At 45.6% G+C, this 18,997-nt stretch overlaps 2 protein-coding genes across 4 annotated transcripts in view; one reads left to right on the top strand and one right to left on the bottom strand.

Annotated features, from left to right (window-relative positions):
• Nucleotides 1–5,235, top strand: part of LYPD1 (LY6/PLAUR domain containing 1) — a 71,110-nt gene extending 65,875 nt beyond the window's left edge. For all 3 annotated transcript variants that reach the window (XM_006894454.1, XM_006894452.1, XM_006894453.1), the window contains one exon: nucleotides 5,000–5,235. In XM_006894454.1, coding sequence (XP_006894516.1) covers nucleotides 5,000–5,235 — 236 coding nt within the window. The remainder of the gene's footprint in view (nucleotides 1–4,999) is intronic.
• Nucleotides 5,236–5,549: 314 nt separating this feature from the next.
• GPR39 (G protein-coupled receptor 39) overlaps nucleotides 5,550–18,997 on the bottom strand; it is a 384,304-nt gene continuing 370,856 nt past the window's right edge. The window contains exon 2 of the mRNA XM_006894460.1: nucleotides 5,550–6,130. Within this exon, the coding sequence (XP_006894522.1) occupies nucleotides 5,550–6,130 (581 nt within the window). The remainder of the gene's footprint in view (nucleotides 6,131–18,997) is intronic.

The following is an 18,997-nucleotide window of genomic DNA, read 5'->3' as shown; positions in this document are numbered from 1 at the left end:
AGAACAGTGTCATTGATTTCACATGCAAGCAAGATTCTACTGAAGATCATCCAAAAACGATTAGAACAGCACATCAGCAGAGAACTGCCGGAAGTCCAGTAAGTTTTTAGAGGCTGTAAATCATACAAGAGGAAATTTCCCATCTTTTTTCCCTCAGAGCAGCTGGTGAATTCAAACCACCTGCCTTTGGGTTGGCACAACAATAATCTGCCGTCTAGAATTTATACCAACTTTACAATGCTGACAATGTGTGAGAGGCCTGCTTTCTGAAGCTAACATGGTGTTAAATAAACTTTTGATCTCCTCCCACATGATAGATAATAACGGTATTTCAGTGTGGTTTTAATTTGCATTTCTTTTTATTGTGAGGATGAGCATTTTTTTATGTACTTCAAAGCGTTTTGTATTTTCTTTTCTGTGATCTGTCTTGTTCATTTGCTTTCTCTGTTTTTCTAAAGGATTGTTGTTTTCTCCTTTCTGCTGTATAGAATGTTTTTACTTGTCAAGGACATTTGCTCTTTGTGATTTGAGTACAAACTTGTCCTTTTGTTTTCCGTATAGTAATTTTTATTAGGCACAGGTTTTTGCTTTTATTTTTGTGTAATCTAACACATCTGCCTTTCCTTTAATAGCATTTGAGTATTACGTCATAGAAAAACCTTCATTGTTCTTAAGTTACAATGGAAATCTCCCAGGCATCTAAAATATTTTGTTTAATGTTCTGCTTAGTATTGAATTGTGGTGTAGGCTAAGAATATTTAATATCTCACAGTCTGCCAAAAGAACAAACAAATCTATCTTGGAGAAGGTGCAGCCAGGGAGATCATTCGAGGCAGGAATGGTGAAACTTTACCTCCCATACTTGGGGCATGTTATCAGAAGGGTCCAGTCCTTGAAAAGTGACATCATACTGGGAAAGGTGGGAGATTACATCATGCTGAGAAAGAGAAAGAAAGGAAGACCCTCAACAAGGTGGACTGACACAGTGACTGTGACAATGGGCTTGAGTATATCAGAGATAGTAGGGCAAGTTTCAGATCTGTTGATGATAGGATTGCTGTGATTCTATGGCACATAGCAATATGAAGTCTTAGTTTAACCTTTGAATCTTAGATGGACTTGGAGTTTGTGTAGGCATATAAAAGATGGTACAGGTACATAGTTCTAAGTCTCCAGTGGACCCACTTGGCTAAGGCAAGCACACTGTTTCCTCCAGTCTGTCTTATTGTGCACATATCTGGTTCTTGATCCTTCAACTTTTCTCCTGTAGAGCTCTTCAGTGGTTCCACTACCATAGGCTGCCGGGGTTTCCTTGGGTTTAAACTCATGAGCATATGTGATACTCATGGACTCCTTCCAGAGAAATTCTCCATCTTTCCCAGGATCACTTCTTGGTTGTGCCTAGATCTCCTCCTGACCCTGCCTGTTAAGTGGTCTAGAAGAATGTTCTAGAAGATTTCTGTCAATAGGAGCTCCTGGGAGAGGAGTTTGATTTTATGTCTTTGCAGACTGTAAATGTCAGCCTTCCTCCTGCTTTTGCCTCACTTCCCAGCCCCACCGCATCTCTCCGTCAGGTATGTTTACCTGAGTTCTTGCCATCAGCCAAATGAGTGAGTAAAACCCATTTCTCTCTTCTTAAAGGCCTTTCTCATCTTGAATTTACTCTGTCAGTGCAACACATCCTACCTGCTCACTCTGTAACTTCCAACAGCTTCAAATTTGACCATTTCCCCCTGATTTTTCTCTGCAAAGCCAGCAAATGCCCAACACAGCCAATTTCTCTTCACATATTTTGATGTCTATTGGATCTGTAATTCCTCTATCTCAGGATCTTGTTGTGTCTTTACACACACACACACACACACACACACACACACACACACACACACATTGCTGTCATCACATCTCACTGAAGTCCCCTCTGGTGCTGGCTGCCAATATTTGCACTTCCACCGTGGGAGGCCCACAGTGTCTGACCACCTGACCAGGCTTCACATCACACGTGTCATTCACATTTGCTCCTGGGTCCCCTCAGAGTATACTGGTCTGGGAGAGCCTACTGGTGGACAAAATCCTTCATATCCCTGGAACCACACACTTTGCCTGCCTTCTGATCATGTGATCCAGCACATGCCCCTTTAACCGCACTTTAACAATCCCTTTCCAAGAGGCTTGCTGTGGGTGCCATTCCACTCCCATGAGGTGCACGCTGGCCTTTAGATCTGCCCCTCTACTACTTTTTTGAAGCGGGACCAGTGATGATTTGTGATGCTGAGGGTCTCAGCACGTGGTGGCTCTGTCGATGCCTCTCCTCCCGAGTTCCTCTAGATGCTCACCTGTAACTGTCTGTGACCCCAGGAACTTTTACTCACCTTAGCTTCGTAACTGGTCCATCGCCCAACAAAGTCAGTGATGTGCCAAAGACTTAGGTTTGAAAAGAAATTAAAATGCAAGTGGCAGCATAGCATATGGGGTGTGATACCATAACAGATATGTGTGTATAAGTGCTCTTTATTCCCCCAAGAGCACGTATGTAAACATACAGGAGAAAGCCAGAAGGGGCTGTAGTGAGCTGACAACAGGACTTAGCTGAGGGGAAGTTCTTGACTGGCAAGGTTTGTCAAGGGGTATTTTCCGCTCATCTGATGTGTATGTTTTACAGAGGGAAAAAGCTAATTAAAACTAAACACTCAAAGACCCGTTGTGCTTTTAATAATTTCAAATAAGAATAAGTATTAACTTTCTAAAACAGGCAATGTAAAGAAAATGCAGAGACTGAGAAATGAGTTTCAAACTGGTGTCCGTTTCAAATGGACACCACCCTACAACATAATCCAGGAGATCCAAGCAGATCTCCCTCCCCAGACATGGGCTTTAGCTCCCAGACGAGTCACCTTTGGGGATGTTCTAGGAGTGTTAGAAAATTGATCCTTATAAAGATGCACTTACAGGAAAGTGTGACAAAGAATTGCAAGTTTTAATGTTAAGTCTAAAGTATGTCTCATCTCCCACTTGGAAGTTGTTAGCAGTTCAGTTCTTGACTGACTATTCCCCCCACACCTCAAACAGCAATTCTCAGTGGAGGAGGACCCCACCCACCCCTGCTGGACATCAGTGCTAGTGAGCCCTGGGTGTTTGCTCCCTCGGCCACACCGGGCAGAAAATGGACTGAACCCTTTCACTTTCAGAGCATATTTTAATATGAATATTTGTCAAAAAGTCTCTTATTGATGTAAAATAAAACAGCTCTTTGTAACACACATGGAAAAAAGTTAGCTTTGATGATGCAATATAAAGCCAAAAAAATATCAAAAATACTATTTTTGTGGTGGGCTCTTTTCCTTACGATGACATAGGCATGGTAGCATTGAGACTCGATGGGATGAAGTGCTGGTGTCCCCACTTTCTAGATGTCTGACCCTGGACGAACTATTAGCCCTTCTGGCTGGCTTTCAGGATCTCGTTGTAACGTGGTGACTTTCTTTATGAGGTTATAGTAAGTTAGTGCACTCTATCCCTTGAATTTGGAAGCAGGAGTGGCATCCATTTCCTGAACCACATGCCTCTGGAAACTCTATGAACTTGGAGAAACGATAACTATAGAAAGGCTTCAAGCCTTTTGTTCATAGGGTCACTATGAGTCATGCTCAACTTGAAGGCAGTAGACAACAATAACAACATCCCTTAAATAGTGCCTGGCATAGGGGAAAGAATGTTAGCTTGGTGATTGGTTCTGGCCTTATGAAACAAAACATTTCCAGCTGTGCCACCTTCTTAACTGTTTCTAATTAAGTAAGCGTCACTAACTGTGGCAAGGGGGCCTTGGCCCATGGCTAACAGACACTGCCCACCTTTGTTCCTCGGAGTGGCCAGTGGGTCTGAAGCACTGGAAACTCTAAGGTCTTCTGATTCGCAGCACAACATTTTAGACTGTGCCGGACCTCTGTCATCACTCTGTTGTTTTGTTGTACCTTGAAGTCAACTTCAGCTCCTTATACAAGAAACAGATCTGAACCTTGCCTGGTCCTGCACCATCCTCCTGACCTCCACCATGTTCCAACCTATTATTACAGTCATGGGGCCAGTCTGTCTTGTTGAGGGGCTTCCTCTCTTTCATTGATCCCCTGTCTTTCCCAGCATGATGGTTTTTCCCCCAAGGACTGACCCCTCCTGATCACACACCCCAAGTATATGAGGTGAAGTTTCACCAACTTTGCCTGTAAGAAGCACCCTGGTTACACTTCCTCCAGAACAGATGGGTTAGTTCCACTGGCAGTGCATGGGCTATTTCACACTCCTCTCTAATACCACAATTCAAAGACATCCATTCTTCTTCAGTAATCTTTATTCATTGTCCAACTTTCAGACGCATAGGAAACAATTGAGAATACCATGACATGGGTAAAATGCAGTTTAATCTTTACACTGACATCCGTGTTCTTGAGCACTTTATGAGGTCTTTGACAGCATTTCCCAGTGCACTATGTCTTTGGACTGTTGATCCTAGAACAGTGAAATCCTTGACAACTTCACTGTTGGCTGCATCATAATGTTGCCTAAAGGTCCATTGGTGAGGATTTGTGTTTTCTTGATATTAAGATGCAATCTTTACTGAAGGCTGTCGTCTTTGATCTTTTTTCAGTAAGTGCTTCAAGTCGTCTTCACTTTATGCAACCATCACTTACACAGTCATAATAAAAGACATAAAATCTAAAAACAAAGCTGTGGTCCTCCCTGGCATCAGAGAGTTTGAGCATAAACCCACTCAGATCAATTGCAAGATACTCTAAAAATAGAGTTGCTAGTATTGGCACCCAGAACAGCTTTGCTTTGTCTGAAGCGGTGAAATGGTGATGGTATGCTGTGTTTCTTTACGGATCTCACTGGGCCCAGTGAATCTCTGGTCTCATGAGGGGATAAGGAAAAGCTGGCAAGTGGGGTTCAGCGGGGGCTGACTTTGCCCAGCACAGGCTAACGCAGCTCCTTGGGTCTGTTGCAGGAATCATGTACCGCAAGTCGTGTGCGTCATCCGCGGCCTGCCTCATCGCCTCCGCTGGCTACCAGTCCTTCTGCTCGCCAGGGAAACTGAACTCGGTTTGCATCAGCTGCTGCAACACCCCACTCTGCAATGGTCCGCGGCCCAAGAAGAGGGGCAGTGGTGCAGTGACGCCCCGGCCGGAGCTGCCCACCACCATCCTGCTCCTCAAACTCGCCCTGTTCTTGGCGCACTGCTGAAGCCACCGCCGAAGCACCACCCTCTCACCCTCGCACCCCCTCGTGGCAGATCTCTCCGGGTGTTCCTGTATTCTGGGTCGGGGGGGCGGTCTGTGTGTCCTCCTTTTTTTGTTCGTTTGCGAATAATGAAAGAGCTTGGTGTCATTTTTTTGTAAGTCCCAATAAATTCCGTCCTATTGAGTTTTCAGTGTGTTCTGCAGGAAGAAGGGGGCGGCGGTGATGTTCACCTCCCTGTGATCAGAGTCAAGGCCGGGCACTGGAACGCGCCCTCAGATGACACCAAGCCCCGGCTTCCGTTCCCATCTGAGATGGGGTTACGACTCATTGTCTGTGGGTGTGGGGGCTTCAGGGCTGCTGAGCATATCAGATGTGGCGTCTCGAGCCTCATGCTCCTGGAGCCCGTTCCCAGCAGGGCAGGGGGCTTCACCCTCCACCGGCTGCACCTCGGAGTCGGGCCCCAGGGAAATGACACTCTGCTGTGGGGGCTTGGCATCAGCCTTGGGCTCACTCTGGAAAGTGCTTAGGAAGACCTTGGCATTGGTTTTCCCAGAGGATCGGCGCCAGGAGGAGGCACGCAGGAGCGGAAGCGCGGAGCGCATGCTGTGTGTGGTTGCCCGCAGTGGGGTGCGCAGCCCCTTGTCCTGGTTGGCGTGGCGCAGCGTCAGGCGACAGCGCAGCACCTGCCAGAACACGCTGCGGAACTGCTGCGAGGACACATTGTAGAGCAGCGGGTTGACCACGGAGCTGAGGTAGAAGAAGGTGTCTGAGAAGGGCAGCAGCGTCATGTAGGCACGGAAGTAGGCCTTGGTCCAGTCGTGCTTGGGCTTGGCCGCTGCCAGGAGTCGGCGAATCTGGTTTGGCATCCAGCACACGGCCAGCGTCACCACGATCAGCCCTGAGCGAGGGAGAGGAGAGAGGGATCAGCGAGAGACCAACAGAAAGAAACACTATAAAATATTTAGCCCCTCCGTTCTGTGCTCACTGGCTGGGAAATGGTCCCAATTCCTCACTGCTGTGTTTGACAGCTGCTTTTGCCACCAGCACAAAAAGAATGTAAGGAGGTTTCAAGGCTGGGGGAGTTGGCTGTGTTAAAGACCATTAAATGCTTTAGACACTTTGTTTATACCTGTTAGTTTTTTTTATAAATGTCCTCATTGGTGTTTATGTATCCAGGAAATATCTTCTGTGGCTCGTAAATCTGATTTTCTCCTCTTGTCTTAAAGAAATAGGAGAGTCATATTAAGCAGCGTTTCTGTTTTCATGAATATCCCTACAAGAAAGACCTGACGCTGTTTTCACCTTGGAGGGAAGCATGTTTAATTGCACTGAGCCTTTGTCTCCTTTCAGGGGAGCCCAGCTCAGGAGTAGCTTGTCATGGAGAATGCTTTTTGGACAGATGTGCTGAGAAGGTACACCTGTATTTATGATGTGTGTGTCTACTGTGGCACCTCTGTTTCTTTTCAGAGGTCTTTTGATATATCACCTCTTCCACCCTTGTGGGGGAAGAAAAAGACAATTATCCAAAAGCAACAGAGAATATAAAACTTCCTTCCACTTGGCCAGAGGCTTGAGCTGGTAATGGGCTCAATTCCTTCCCAGTGCAGCGACACAGCCAACAGACGCCAGAGGAGGAGGTCAGCTGAAGCTCTCCTTAGAAGTGAGAATGGGGAGGCTTCGTCTCGTGTGCTGTGGACACGTCGATACTGAATCAGAGAGATAGTGTTTGGTAAAGTAGAAGGTCAGCGGATACCAAGGGAGCACACGGCCAGGCGGAATGGAATAGTGTCTGCAACAGTGCACGCATGCTAACCAACAGTTGTGAGAACAGTTCGAGAGTAAGTAATGTTGGCTTCTGTGCCACCCTACAAACTCCAAAAGCAGCAACCTGTCAGAGAAAGGAAATGCCAATACCTCTCACTAAAATAAAAGATGGAAAATAGTAAGACTGAACCTGAAAAACTTACAAGACCTCAGCAAAGACAAGCTTCCTGTCCAGCTCTCATGTTCCACTGCCTGCATAAGATCCGCATGAGCTCCTCCCACCCATAACAGCACTCACCACAAAGGAGAGCCTCTGCACTCTATCTACGTGCATCACTTGATGACTACCTGTGCATCTGTTACCCCTCCGGTGTCTACAATCCTCACTATAATACGAACCTCGGACAAGAAGGTGTTCTGTAGACCGTGCCATCAGCAATCCCACAGGAGCCTGTCTACAGGAACACAACAATAGGAAGGAGAGCTCGGCTTGGCGTCCACTCCCTCATGTTCCAGAGCCAAGACGCCCAATTAGAAGTTCCCTTTTGGAACGCAGATATCTCAGAACAGGACTTTGGTCTTTCAGAATGTGTTCTCCTTCCCCCACCATTGAAAAATTAAGAGAACATAAGGAAAATTCACACTTTCAAACCTTCTGATTTTCTAATCAGCCACAAGAAAGTGATTATTGGCAATGAACTTTTCCTGCCTCCAACGGATAGATAGGAGGAAATATTCCAAGAAGAGAGCCTAGCTTATGCATCCAAGGTCTGTGCCCTTGGGTTGGGGAAGCAGTGACCCAGGTAGCTGCTCTGGCCCTGCTGAAAAATCCCAACCACCACACACCCCAGTGGTCAACCAACAGAGCCAGAACACCGCTGCTGCCCTGGTTCACTTCCAAGGGTTTCTCCTGTCATACTTCAAGTTCAAAGCTTGTGTGTTCAAACCAGCCTGCTTATTCCTTTGCTTTGAATCTGCTACCCTGAGAGCCTTTAGGAAATCTAAAAATAAAATGGGCAAAGTAACATATTGATCTGATGAAAAGGCAGGAAATCACGAAGTCAAGAGTGTATTCTGAAACACCTAGTTACAGCTGCTCGATGGGAACAAAAATCAACATTTTTCTGATTTTTTTAAAAAAAAACCCAAAATATAAAAGCTTGCATAAGAAGTAGGAGGATTTTTTTCCTCATTGCTTTGAGCAGTGCCAGTGCTCCCAGGCACCTGTGCAGTTTTCCAAGTTCATCCTTCAATTACTGCTCCTCATTTCCATCTCACAGCCCTGACAGAGACTCGTCTCATTAATTGTGAGGAACCAGTATGCTTACCATATTGAGGAAGCCACTGTCATTATAGAGTTTTGCTTTTTCTCTCCCCCGTCATTGAATTTCAGAGAACAAGTTACAGCCGTCTTCGTCTGATGACTGACTTCTCAAAATATGGAAATGAAGCATGTGGTTATAGCTGTGTGTGGTGATACACCATGGAAACTTGAACTTGAGGTATCACTAGAGAGGTGATGCAAGCTGGCTTACACTACTTACCAGGGGCGGAACACCATGTGGCATTCAAAGCTGAGGAGGGGTGCAAGGCAGAGGGTGGGGGCAAGAATTGCTTTTTCTGTGTCCTTTGTTTGCTCCCAGTTCTTTTGATTTCAACCCTTCCCACCCAGCTCTTATTCCTGGGTGATGCAAAAGGTTTATAGATGATTCATTACTTGGAGGCAAAGATGGTAAGGTGTCATCTTTCACACTTTGGGCATGTAGCTAGGCAAGGCTATTCCTTGGAAAGTGACATCATCTTGGAAAAAGATAGTGGGTCAGTGAAGGAGAGGAAGACTCCCTGCATGACTTCAGGAGTGGGCTCGAGTGAGTCAGAGATGCTGAAGATAACGCAGAATAGGGCAGGGTTCAAGACAGCTGTTCATAGGAACGCTACAAGTCATACTGGACTTGATGACACTTAACAACAACAGACTGATGTTGGTGGTTCAGCCTCACCCAGCAGCACTGCAGAAGGAAGGCATGGTCATCTGCTTCTGTAAAGACCACCAAGAAGCCTGAGCGAACATGCTTACGCTGTAACACTTTGTGGCATCAGAAGTAAACTGGCAGAACATCCACGGGGCTGGGTTTCTGTTGAATTCCTCATCTTGTCCTCCCCCCCTTTGGCTGCTGCCTGTCAATTGTCCTTCACTGGTCAGCTCATAGAAGAAAGGACACTCAGTAAAAAGCAAGAGTCAATACTCTACCCAGAGGCAGGCACAAGGGCAGAAAGAGGACTGTTGCAGTTTCAGGCAGCAAGGAATTCTTTCTTGAAGATTGAAGTAAGATAAAGTAAATAAGCCAACAGGTAGCTCAGTCTGAACACGCAGAAAATTGGGAGCCAGATCCAGAGATGTCTCAATCATGAGAGAGAGAAAAAATAATAAAGTTGCATTGCTGAGTGTAGAAGGGGGAGGGAGAAAAGCCACAACTTTAGAGACTAAGGGTGACAAGACTTTATTTAGAAATGGGCAGAGATTTTGTAAAATGCATCAGAGAAGTTTTGATAAAACCAAGAACATTTTTCCGTGTTACTCACTCATGATTTCTCACGCACGTTTCACTCCTGAAAACTGGATGAGACTGGATCCAACATGGTGGTTTAAAATTTTTTTTTAACAGATGTCAATTCAGTCAGCATCTCCCAGTGCTGTAGCTTCTGACCAAAGGTTTCATTTGAGATGCTGGGAAAGGTCAGAGAAATAGAGGAAAACCCTCAACAAGTTGGACGGACCGTGACTGCAACAGTGGGCTCAAGCCTACTGGAGATGATGAGGATCGTGCAGGATGCCGCAAAGTTCAGATTTGTTGTTCACACTGTCACCGTGAGTCACCACTGACTTGATGGCATCTAGTAACCAACAGTGTGAGGGTAAAGGAGCCCTAGAGGTGTGGTGTGCAAGTGTCGGATTGCTAAGTGAAATGCTGGCGGTGTGAATCGACCTCTGTTAGAATGCAGCTGACACCTTGAAAGCTTTACAGCCTGGGATGCAAGATGGAGGGTGATGCCGAGGTGCAATCCATGGAGCAGCTGGTGGGCCAACGTCAGGACAGCCCCACGAGAGCAGCAAAGCCCTCTTGTCCTCCTCTGACTAATTCTTAGCCTCCCCATCCCAGGCACGTACCCAGGGAGCAACACTCACCCTGTGACATTGTATTTATCATCCTGTGACTTTGACAATCCAGCCAGGCTGAATCCTGAACTCAATTTGAGTATCCATTCTTAGCTACAGCATACAGCCGGTTAACTAGGCTTTTTGTGTAAAGCCTTCCACATATGGGGACTCCTATTTATTTAAACCGTTGACTAATTCTGAAAGCATACTGTTGTAGCTTTCATTTTTCATTCTGACTCTTGCCTCACCATTGTGTAAAGACAGGCTGTGCATACTCTGGCAAGGCTGCTCGGAAGCACTTTCCCACCTTAACTGAAGGTTGAGAACAGGCTAGTGGATCTTCTCCTGGGCTTTGTTAGCAAATTGCTGAGTTGTGTGCTTAGAGGAGTAGAACACGTTATCCTCTTGGAGGATGAAACCAAACTACTCTTGTAAAATTTGTCATTTTGTAATGGCAAGTAATTGTCAATTTCCACAGTTGGAGGGGTGGGGGAAGAAATGCTTGTATTAAATGACACTATAGAGAAAGAGTCCCTGGCTGGTGGAAATAGTTAACACACTCAGCTGCTAACTGATAGGTTGTAGGTTCCAAACCACCCAGAAGTGCCTCAGAAAAGCCTGCAGAAACCTGAAATCTCGAGGAGTACAGTTCTGCTCAGACACAGGTGGGGCTGCTGTGGGCCGGCCAGCACCCTGGGTCTTCTCTGAGAATACCTGCCACGTCCAAAGACAACTTGCCACTGCTGTTGACATTCGGCTCAGCTCTAGACCCAGCTACTCTGTAGCAGAGAGGGAGCTTTAGTCTTAGTCACACCTTAATAGAATGCATTAAAGATTTAACTTAAATTCATGTTTGGCTGCAATCAACCTGGGCTCCTGTAAGACATTTGGGGAAATCTCTAGTATTTTGGTCAGTGTAGGGTAATCTGCAGCCTGCAGTAAAATAACTTCAGTGTGAACCTGAATGAAGAGTAGTGAAAGCAGGTGAGCGGTTTTAACAGAATTATTGGCAGATCTGTATTATTCTCCAGACAGCGTTGTGCTCTGCGTTACAAAATACCTTTACAGCTTATCTGTTTTTCCACATAAAGCACTTTCATTTTTCCTCCTTGATCACCACACTGAAATGACAAGACCCATTAGACGATGACACAGATGTATCCTCCGCAGAGTAATGTTGAAAAAAACAGACGGCATGCAGATGTCCTACAACATCCCGCACTGCCTGACATTTCCACAGCACCCGTGCCAGGCTGCGTGTCTTTACTCTCAGAGGTACACTAGCTATGCAGACATCATAATCCCACCACGGAGTTTCTGTTTCCTGTCCTGTCATCTTTAAAGTGAGGGTTTGCGTGTCCCTACGCATCCATCACAGGAAGCAAAGCAGGAAGGGGCTCAGAAGCCAGCCCTATAGCCCTTATACCACAAGTTAGTGACGAAACAGATGAGATGATTTGTTCAAGACCTCATGGCATAGTGACAGGACTCCCACAGGCCACACACTCTGGAACCTTGCGTTCCATTGTAAATCGGCCAGCGAGGTGGGTTTTGGTATTGTTGTGTACCACAGAATTGGAACCAACCCATAGCTGACCCTCCTGTCAGTCTTCAGAGGCAGTTAATTGCACAGAGGAGGTTGCCCATCTCTCTTCCACAGAGCAGCTGGTGGCTTCGAACTGCGTGCCTTCAGGATTGTAGCACAGACTCTTGCCACTAGGCCACCAGAACACCCTGGTTTTGGTATTATTTTTTAATATATATACAATTTTCTTCTCAGCTTCAGGATTAAGTGCAATCAATTCATGACACTGAGACAGTAACCTCAAGCTCCCACTGAAGCCAGCATCCCTCTCTGACCCACTCTCGCTATCCATTTTAGAACTAGGTCCCTACAGACTGGATAGAGACAAAATCTGGAAGTACACACATCCCACAAAAGAAAAAAAATATATTAACGCAAGGAAGCTGAATAATTTTGGAAAATGAAATAGAACTTCTGATGATGACCTAGTGACCTGGAGTACAATGAATGCTTCCTCCTATATGTCTTTCATCATCATCTTCACCTTTCTAGCTTCTGCTTAGCTCAGCCACCTCCCTGCCAGTCATCTACCCATCAGTCATCTGTTTATCTGTCTACCTAGCTCTCTACCTTTTGTCTATTTCTAGCATTAAGTAGGAAAGGACTGGAATCTTGATGTCTCTCAAATCACTGTGTGTGATTTTAATAGTCCTAAAGCTTTGCTTTTTGGCTTTGTGCTGAGGTCCCTATGTCACCTAACTGTTGAAGGTGGAGGGAGCTTGGTAGCTAACATAAAGGCCACTTCTAGTTGGTGGTTCAAAGTTCCTTGGGACACAGATGAGCAGTCTCCTCCCTGTGATTTTCAGCCTTGGGGAACCAGTGGAGGTTCAGCTCCGAGTTGGTTCCACCTTGATGACAGTGAGTTCTGAGTTCAGGTTGAAGGGGATATTGAGGATTTAGGAGTTGGATGGTTATGGCTCATCTGTTCCATTACTCTCCCTTTTTGATTCCATTGTTTCCGACGTCCCTTTAACTCTGAATATAACAGACATCTCCTACCACCACCTCCATTTAGATTTCTGATTGCATTCACTCAGGAAACCCTTCTTGAATGGCTGGGCTATGGTACAGACCTTGAATGAGGAATTGTTACAAAGCAGTGGAAGGCAAGGTGGACAACCTGCCCAGGACCACAAATATCTGAGAAGAGGGTTATGGCGGCAACTAGAAGAACAGGCTGACCTTGCCAGAGATGGCCCACTCGGACAGAAAACAGTAAGAGCTGATCGTGGAAAAGGGTATTGTAGACAGGGGGGTGGAGGTTGAAACAGCAGCCACCTCCTCTTATGTGCTGGAAGAGACTCGCACGTCAGGGACAAAGTGATGGGTTGGACATGGTAGGAAGCTGGAATGGGTAGAGGACACTCCATCAGGATTTGTAGATGATAATTTGACTTGCATATAGTAGGGTGAAAAACAACTGACATTTAAACAGCAATTCATGGAAAGCAAACATTGAATGAAGAGCCAGGAAAAGACAAATACATCCAATAAAAGGTTTTAGCATTTTCTCAATTTGTATGTTTGTGTTTGCCAGTCTGTTTCTCCAAGCCAGTGGAGATGGTGGAGTTCACCCCTGACTTTGGCCAATTTGAGGCACCCAAGTCAGTGCCAACCTTAGTCTACCCTCCAGTGTCGAAGGCAGAGGATCTCAAAGCAGGTGCCCTGGACCGGCATCATCAGCCTTACCTGGGAATAAGATGGAAGGAAAGAATCTCAGATCCCATCCACACCTTGTACCACCGAATTGGTCCTGACACATGGTGGCCTCTTGCGGTTACAGGGTAGAACTGCTCCACAGGATCTTGGCTGTAATCTATAGGGGAGCCCTGGTGGCGTAATCCATGGGAGGTTGGGCCACTAACCCAAAGGCAATGACTCTCTGATGGGTTGAATCCATTAGTGGCTCTAAAGGAGGAAGAGGTAGTCTCTTCCCATGCAAATGTCAGTGCCAGAAAACTCACCGGAGGGTCAGCAATGTGCTGATTCAGACAAGATGGCAATGAGTGAGTAAGATCGCCAGCCCTTTTCCTCTGTGGGTAGTGCTGCTGCTGTTGTTGTTAAGTGCTGTCTAGTGAGCGGGCATCTATTCACAGTGCCCCTACACACAATAGATGAAACCTTGCTAGATCCTACACCATCCTCACAATCTTTCTTGAGCTTAAATCCACTGTGGCAGTCATGGTGTCAATCCACTTCCTCGAGAGTCTTTTGTTTTTTTCCTGACACACTAATTGTCTGAGCTCTGGTGACTAAGTGGTAGGGAGTTGCACTGCCAACCCAAAGGCACGCGGTTCGAATCCACCATTTGCTGTGTGGAGAAAGAGGGGTAGTCTACTGTGCGATTAACTGCTTGTGAAAACCCGCTGGAGGGATCAACTAAGAGTCGGTTCCAACTCAGTTGTAAACAACAACTACTTTTCTAAGCGTGATGTCCTTCTCCAAGGACTGGTCCCTCCGGATGGCATTTCTGATGAATAAGAGATGAAATCCGACCACATTTGCTTCTAAGGAGCACTTTAACTGCATTGCTCCAAGACAGATTTTTGTTGTTGTTGTTTTAACTGGCCATGATATACACAATATCCATCACCAGCACCATAACTCAAAGGAATCTAATCTTCTTTGGTCTTCCTTCCTTATTCTTTGTCCAATTTACATATGTATATGAGGCAACAGAAATTATTACAGTTTGGAGCAAGTGCACCTTGGTCTTGCAAGTGATAGCCTTGCTCTTAAAGCCTGTAAAGAGATCCTTGGGAGCAGATTTGTCCAATGCAGCATATTGTTTAATTTACTGATCGTTCCTTCCAAGGATGTTGACTACTAATCCAAGAAAATGAAGTCATTGGCAACTTCAACCTTTTCTCCATTTATCATGATGGAGCTGGGTTGGTTCAAACTGCCATTCTTTAACTAAAGAATGCTAACTAAAGTTACTAACTAAATGCAAACTTTTGGCACCACCCAGGGACCTATACCTCAGTCTCGGTGAATCAGACACTCAGGAGCTGGAGGCTCAACAAGTTCCTCAGGCGATTGTCACACACACTAACCTCTGAGAACCACTGCTGTGCAAATTGATAAGGAGTCCTAGCCAGTGGAAATTCGCTGAGGCTCCATCACTTCTTGTGCTTGCCTGGAAGTGTCATGTTTTAACAATGATCTGGTGGGCTCTAAGAAGAGCCACTTTGCTGACTCTCACTTCTGGACAAAGTCTTGCTGCTTCTTCATCCTATTCTGTTTTTCCTCTCCTTTCTTCTCCCTCACTTTTTCTTTCTTCTTCTTCCCGTCTCTTCCTTGTTTACTTAAATGTCTCCTCTTTATTTATTCCACAGCATATAAAGCAATAGCATCTCTCCCTTTCCCCCTTTACACCTCCTCTATCTTTCAAAGTGTACCACAGTCATTCCATGTGTCACACTTGCCTATGCTGCCAGAGCATCCCGACCCCCCACACCCCTACCCCTGCTTCCTGTTATCTTCTTGGATTTCTGAAGACAACTCAGTCAGCTGCAGGCAAGTTCCTTAATAGATAACAGGTGCTGCCTTAAAGGGTGGTCACCACTCACTGACAAGTTTGCCAGAGGAAAGCTCTGGAAGCAATACAAATGGGGTGGGAAGGACTTGGATGTTGGCCACACACTGGACACGCCAGCCCTGAGAACCAGCTGCATGTCTCACAGCCTGTAACCCTGCCAGGACACGCCTGGACACCTTGTGAACACTTTTCCGTGATCCATTACCTTGATAACATTTGTTTAAACAGATTGGCCCTTCTTTTCACATTTCCTATTGAGAAGCAGTCTTTAGGAGAAGACAGAAGAGCTGTTGGGATTTTGTTTCTAGAAAGGCACAGAGGCAACAACATGGAAGTCTATGCATGCCACAGATGGCTGCTTCTGTCTGTGAAGACAGATGGCTCATGCCCCGTGCTAACCCACTTATCCAATGGCACCCAGGAAGGATTTTCCAAGAGTGGGGCTCTGTCCACCATACGGAGGCCACAGACCCTGATCTGTGGCAGAGCAGCCAGATTTCAAATGGCCTGCAGTTGGCTCAGCATCACATCCATCTCCTTTTGCTCTATAAGCATCAGTTCAGGAAAAATAAGCATCAATGGCTACAATAGCAAATATCTATTCCTAAAACAAGCCTTTGGTCTGGGAACTGGAAGAGAGCCTCAAGGCTCATGGAAGCAGCATTTAGGCTTCTCATGCTTCAGTGCCTCCCATCCCACTGTGAATGCATGGAATCCACTGAATAAACATTTTTCTATGTAGATCTCAATTGTATCTTGTAGTGTGGCTTCTCGTGCAAATATTCTGTTGTAAATCCACTGATATTAAAGTCCTCAAGTCTGGTGTAGCAATGAAAGCCCGCAGTTGTTTCTGTGTCTGAGGGCTGATGCTAAATGCCTCCTCACCTTACAGGAATGGGTGGTGGTGACAAGAGGCGGGACAGCCTGCAGTCTGCTGGGGAAACTGTGATAGGGAGACACGCTCGTGTCAAAAACTATGCACTGTTTACTCTGCATCTCCATTATCACAGCACTGCAGTGTAACTAGACCATGAACCTCACGAGGGCAGGGTACTACTACCTACACCTCTACTTCTCCCACTACCACCTCTATTATCACCACCTCTAGCACCAACACCACACTTACCACCAGCTCCATTACAGTGATCAGGAGGGCTACCAGAGCTCACAGATCAAGAGCAAGCCTGTCTAGAAACATCATATATCAGACGTTTTCCAATGTCAAGCAGAGAGAAGGCCCAGAAATATTCAGCAACATGCCTAGGGCTGGCCTGCTCATTGATGGCTTCTAGATGACTGGCACTCAGGCCTCCTGGTGGCCAGCCCGTGCCACTTCCTGGAAACTGACACACCATTCTAAGCTCTGGCCCATTGATCTCACACATACAGGCTAGTTGACATTTAAAGGAGAAATAAAGAGTGAGAGAACAAAGAATATATAAGTAGGATTTCAAGGAGGAGAAAATACCAAGTCTTAGGGAGCCTGGAGCCCTAATCTTTCATTAGTTTTCTATCCTCATGTAATTCCTCTCAAGGAGGAATTAAAGGTTCCATAATCAACAAGTCTTCTTGTTACCATCAGGCTAATGGCCTGGTTTTGACCTCTTTTAGCCAAAGAATTGAACCAGGTGAGAGACACAGGAAGGTCAACAGTGGCTGAGTCTCCCAGTCTTGGCCTAGTCCAACCCTTCGTAGGTTTTCTGTTGTGCTTAAAATAATTCTGGTGTGGGCATAGCCCTTAAGAGAGCTCACGGCTAAGAAGAACAGCAAGTAGATGGAAGTGTAGGTAAAAAGACAGACAGTTATATCAGGAAAGATACATCTCAGAGAGAGAGAGACAGGTTATTCTCCAAAAGTAAAGGAAGTGGTAGAGAAGACCCCTTCCCACATGAGTCAAGGGTTAATATTAATAAAGTCAACTTGCCTCCTTGTTTGGGTCTGCTTTTGAGCTTGAGCCTCGGCCAATGGCATGATGTTGTAGAGATTTCAAAATTAATGGGCGGTTCTTTTTCTGATCTGTTGTCCATGGCATCACTGATCCCATAGGGAGTTAAGCATGTGCCAAAAATTTTATTTACATCGTTTGGAGTGGTGGGGTGCAGCCTTCACCACGCCTGTGTCAGGACTGTGAGATACTCAGGTCCACTGTTACCTGGTTTTGATTGGGTAGGGTCTGGTTTTAGCTACTTTACTTGAGAGAACTGGACAATGACTAAGGACAATAGAAGAAGAGTCAATGCCTTTGAGTGGTGGTGCTAGAGAAGAGTAATGAATATAGTGTGGATTGCCAGGAGAGCAAGCAGGTCAGTCCTGGAGAAGGTGAAACCAAGCTGCTCCCTGGAGCCAGGGATTTTGAAGCTCCATCTCACATACGTTGGACATGTGACCAGGAGGGACAAGTCCTTGGAGAAGGACATGATGCTTGGAAGGGTGGGGGAATAGTGCAGGTGAGGAAGACCCCGGATGACATGGATTGGCTCAGCAACTGGAAAAGTGGGATTGGATCTGTTGGAGATGATGAGATTGGCTCAGGATAGGACAGGGTTAAGAGCAGTTGTACATAGGTTCTCTATGAGTCACAGGCAACTTGATGTCAATAACAGCAACCAACCCTTAACATGAGTTTCATCTGGTTTTACCACACTGGTAACCTCCTTAACGTTCTTTCTGCCTAATTTAGCCTCATTTTGCTGATGTACCCAATTTTGACCCTAACATTCGGGTTCATTCAAGTCAGTAAGGCCTCCACCCCACATAATAATATCCTTGCATCGTTCCTCCCTCTGCATACAACACAATCCCACACCCACATGCAAAGGGAATGCCTCTATTACTTCAAAGCAAGGTGCATGGTATAAGCAAGGTTCTTGTGTGAATCTCCCTCTTTTTGGTATCTGTCTCATCAGCTGATTTTATTGTGATTGCTAAAGGGTGGGACACAGTGAAAGGACTAAGGCTTTGGGTTTTAATCTCAACCTTGTTATTTACCAGCTATGTAACCATGGACTCACATCTCTATCTGTGTAAAATGATAATCTACCCCTAGATTATTGTAAGAACTAAAGGAGACAACACTTGTAAGAGACGAGTCTTGTCATGGCCAGTGCATAATACCGTTTATTACATAATTAACTGCTCCAACATGGAGGTAATAAGAGTTAAAATTAACACCGTCTGTTGTCAAGTCAGTAACTACTCATAGCTGGCTCTCTATTAGTTTTCTCAGGTTGTAAATTTCCATGAGAGGAGATTGTCCATACATGTATTTCACATAAGGTTCTAGGCACATAGTTTACACTTACTTATTTAAACCTTAAGATAAGTTCCATAAAATGACCACTACTTAATTATATTCCTATTGTACAGTTACATCTGAGGCATGGATCGTTTAAATGACCTGTCCACCTGTGCACATGTGGCGTGTGGCAAAGCCAGAGGTTAAGCACAGCTGTCTCGCTCAGATATCAGCTCTTAAAGACACTATCCCAGCATGCCTACCCTCAGTTCTTTGGGTGAGGGGAGGGGAGGCAGAAATCCTTTCACAATCAAGGTTGTTGTTGTTATGTGCCATCAAGTCACCTGCAACTCATAGTGACCCTATGTACAACAGCTCCGAATCCTGCTCTATCCTGAGCCAAACTTATTGTCTCTGACACACCTACCCTCATTACTCCAGTCATTGAATCAATCCACATCATCGAGGGTCTTCCTCTCC

The sequence above is a fragment of the Elephantulus edwardii genome, unplaced genomic scaffold (assembly GCF_000299155.1).
Source record: "Elephantulus edwardii isolate Elephantulus edwardi_28Jun2011 unplaced genomic scaffold, EleEdw1.0 scaffold00143, whole genome shotgun sequence".
NCBI classification, from domain to species: Eukaryota; Metazoa; Chordata; class Mammalia; order Macroscelidea; family Macroscelididae; genus Elephantulus; species Elephantulus edwardii.
This window is presented reverse-complemented; position numbering and strand designations above follow the sequence as displayed.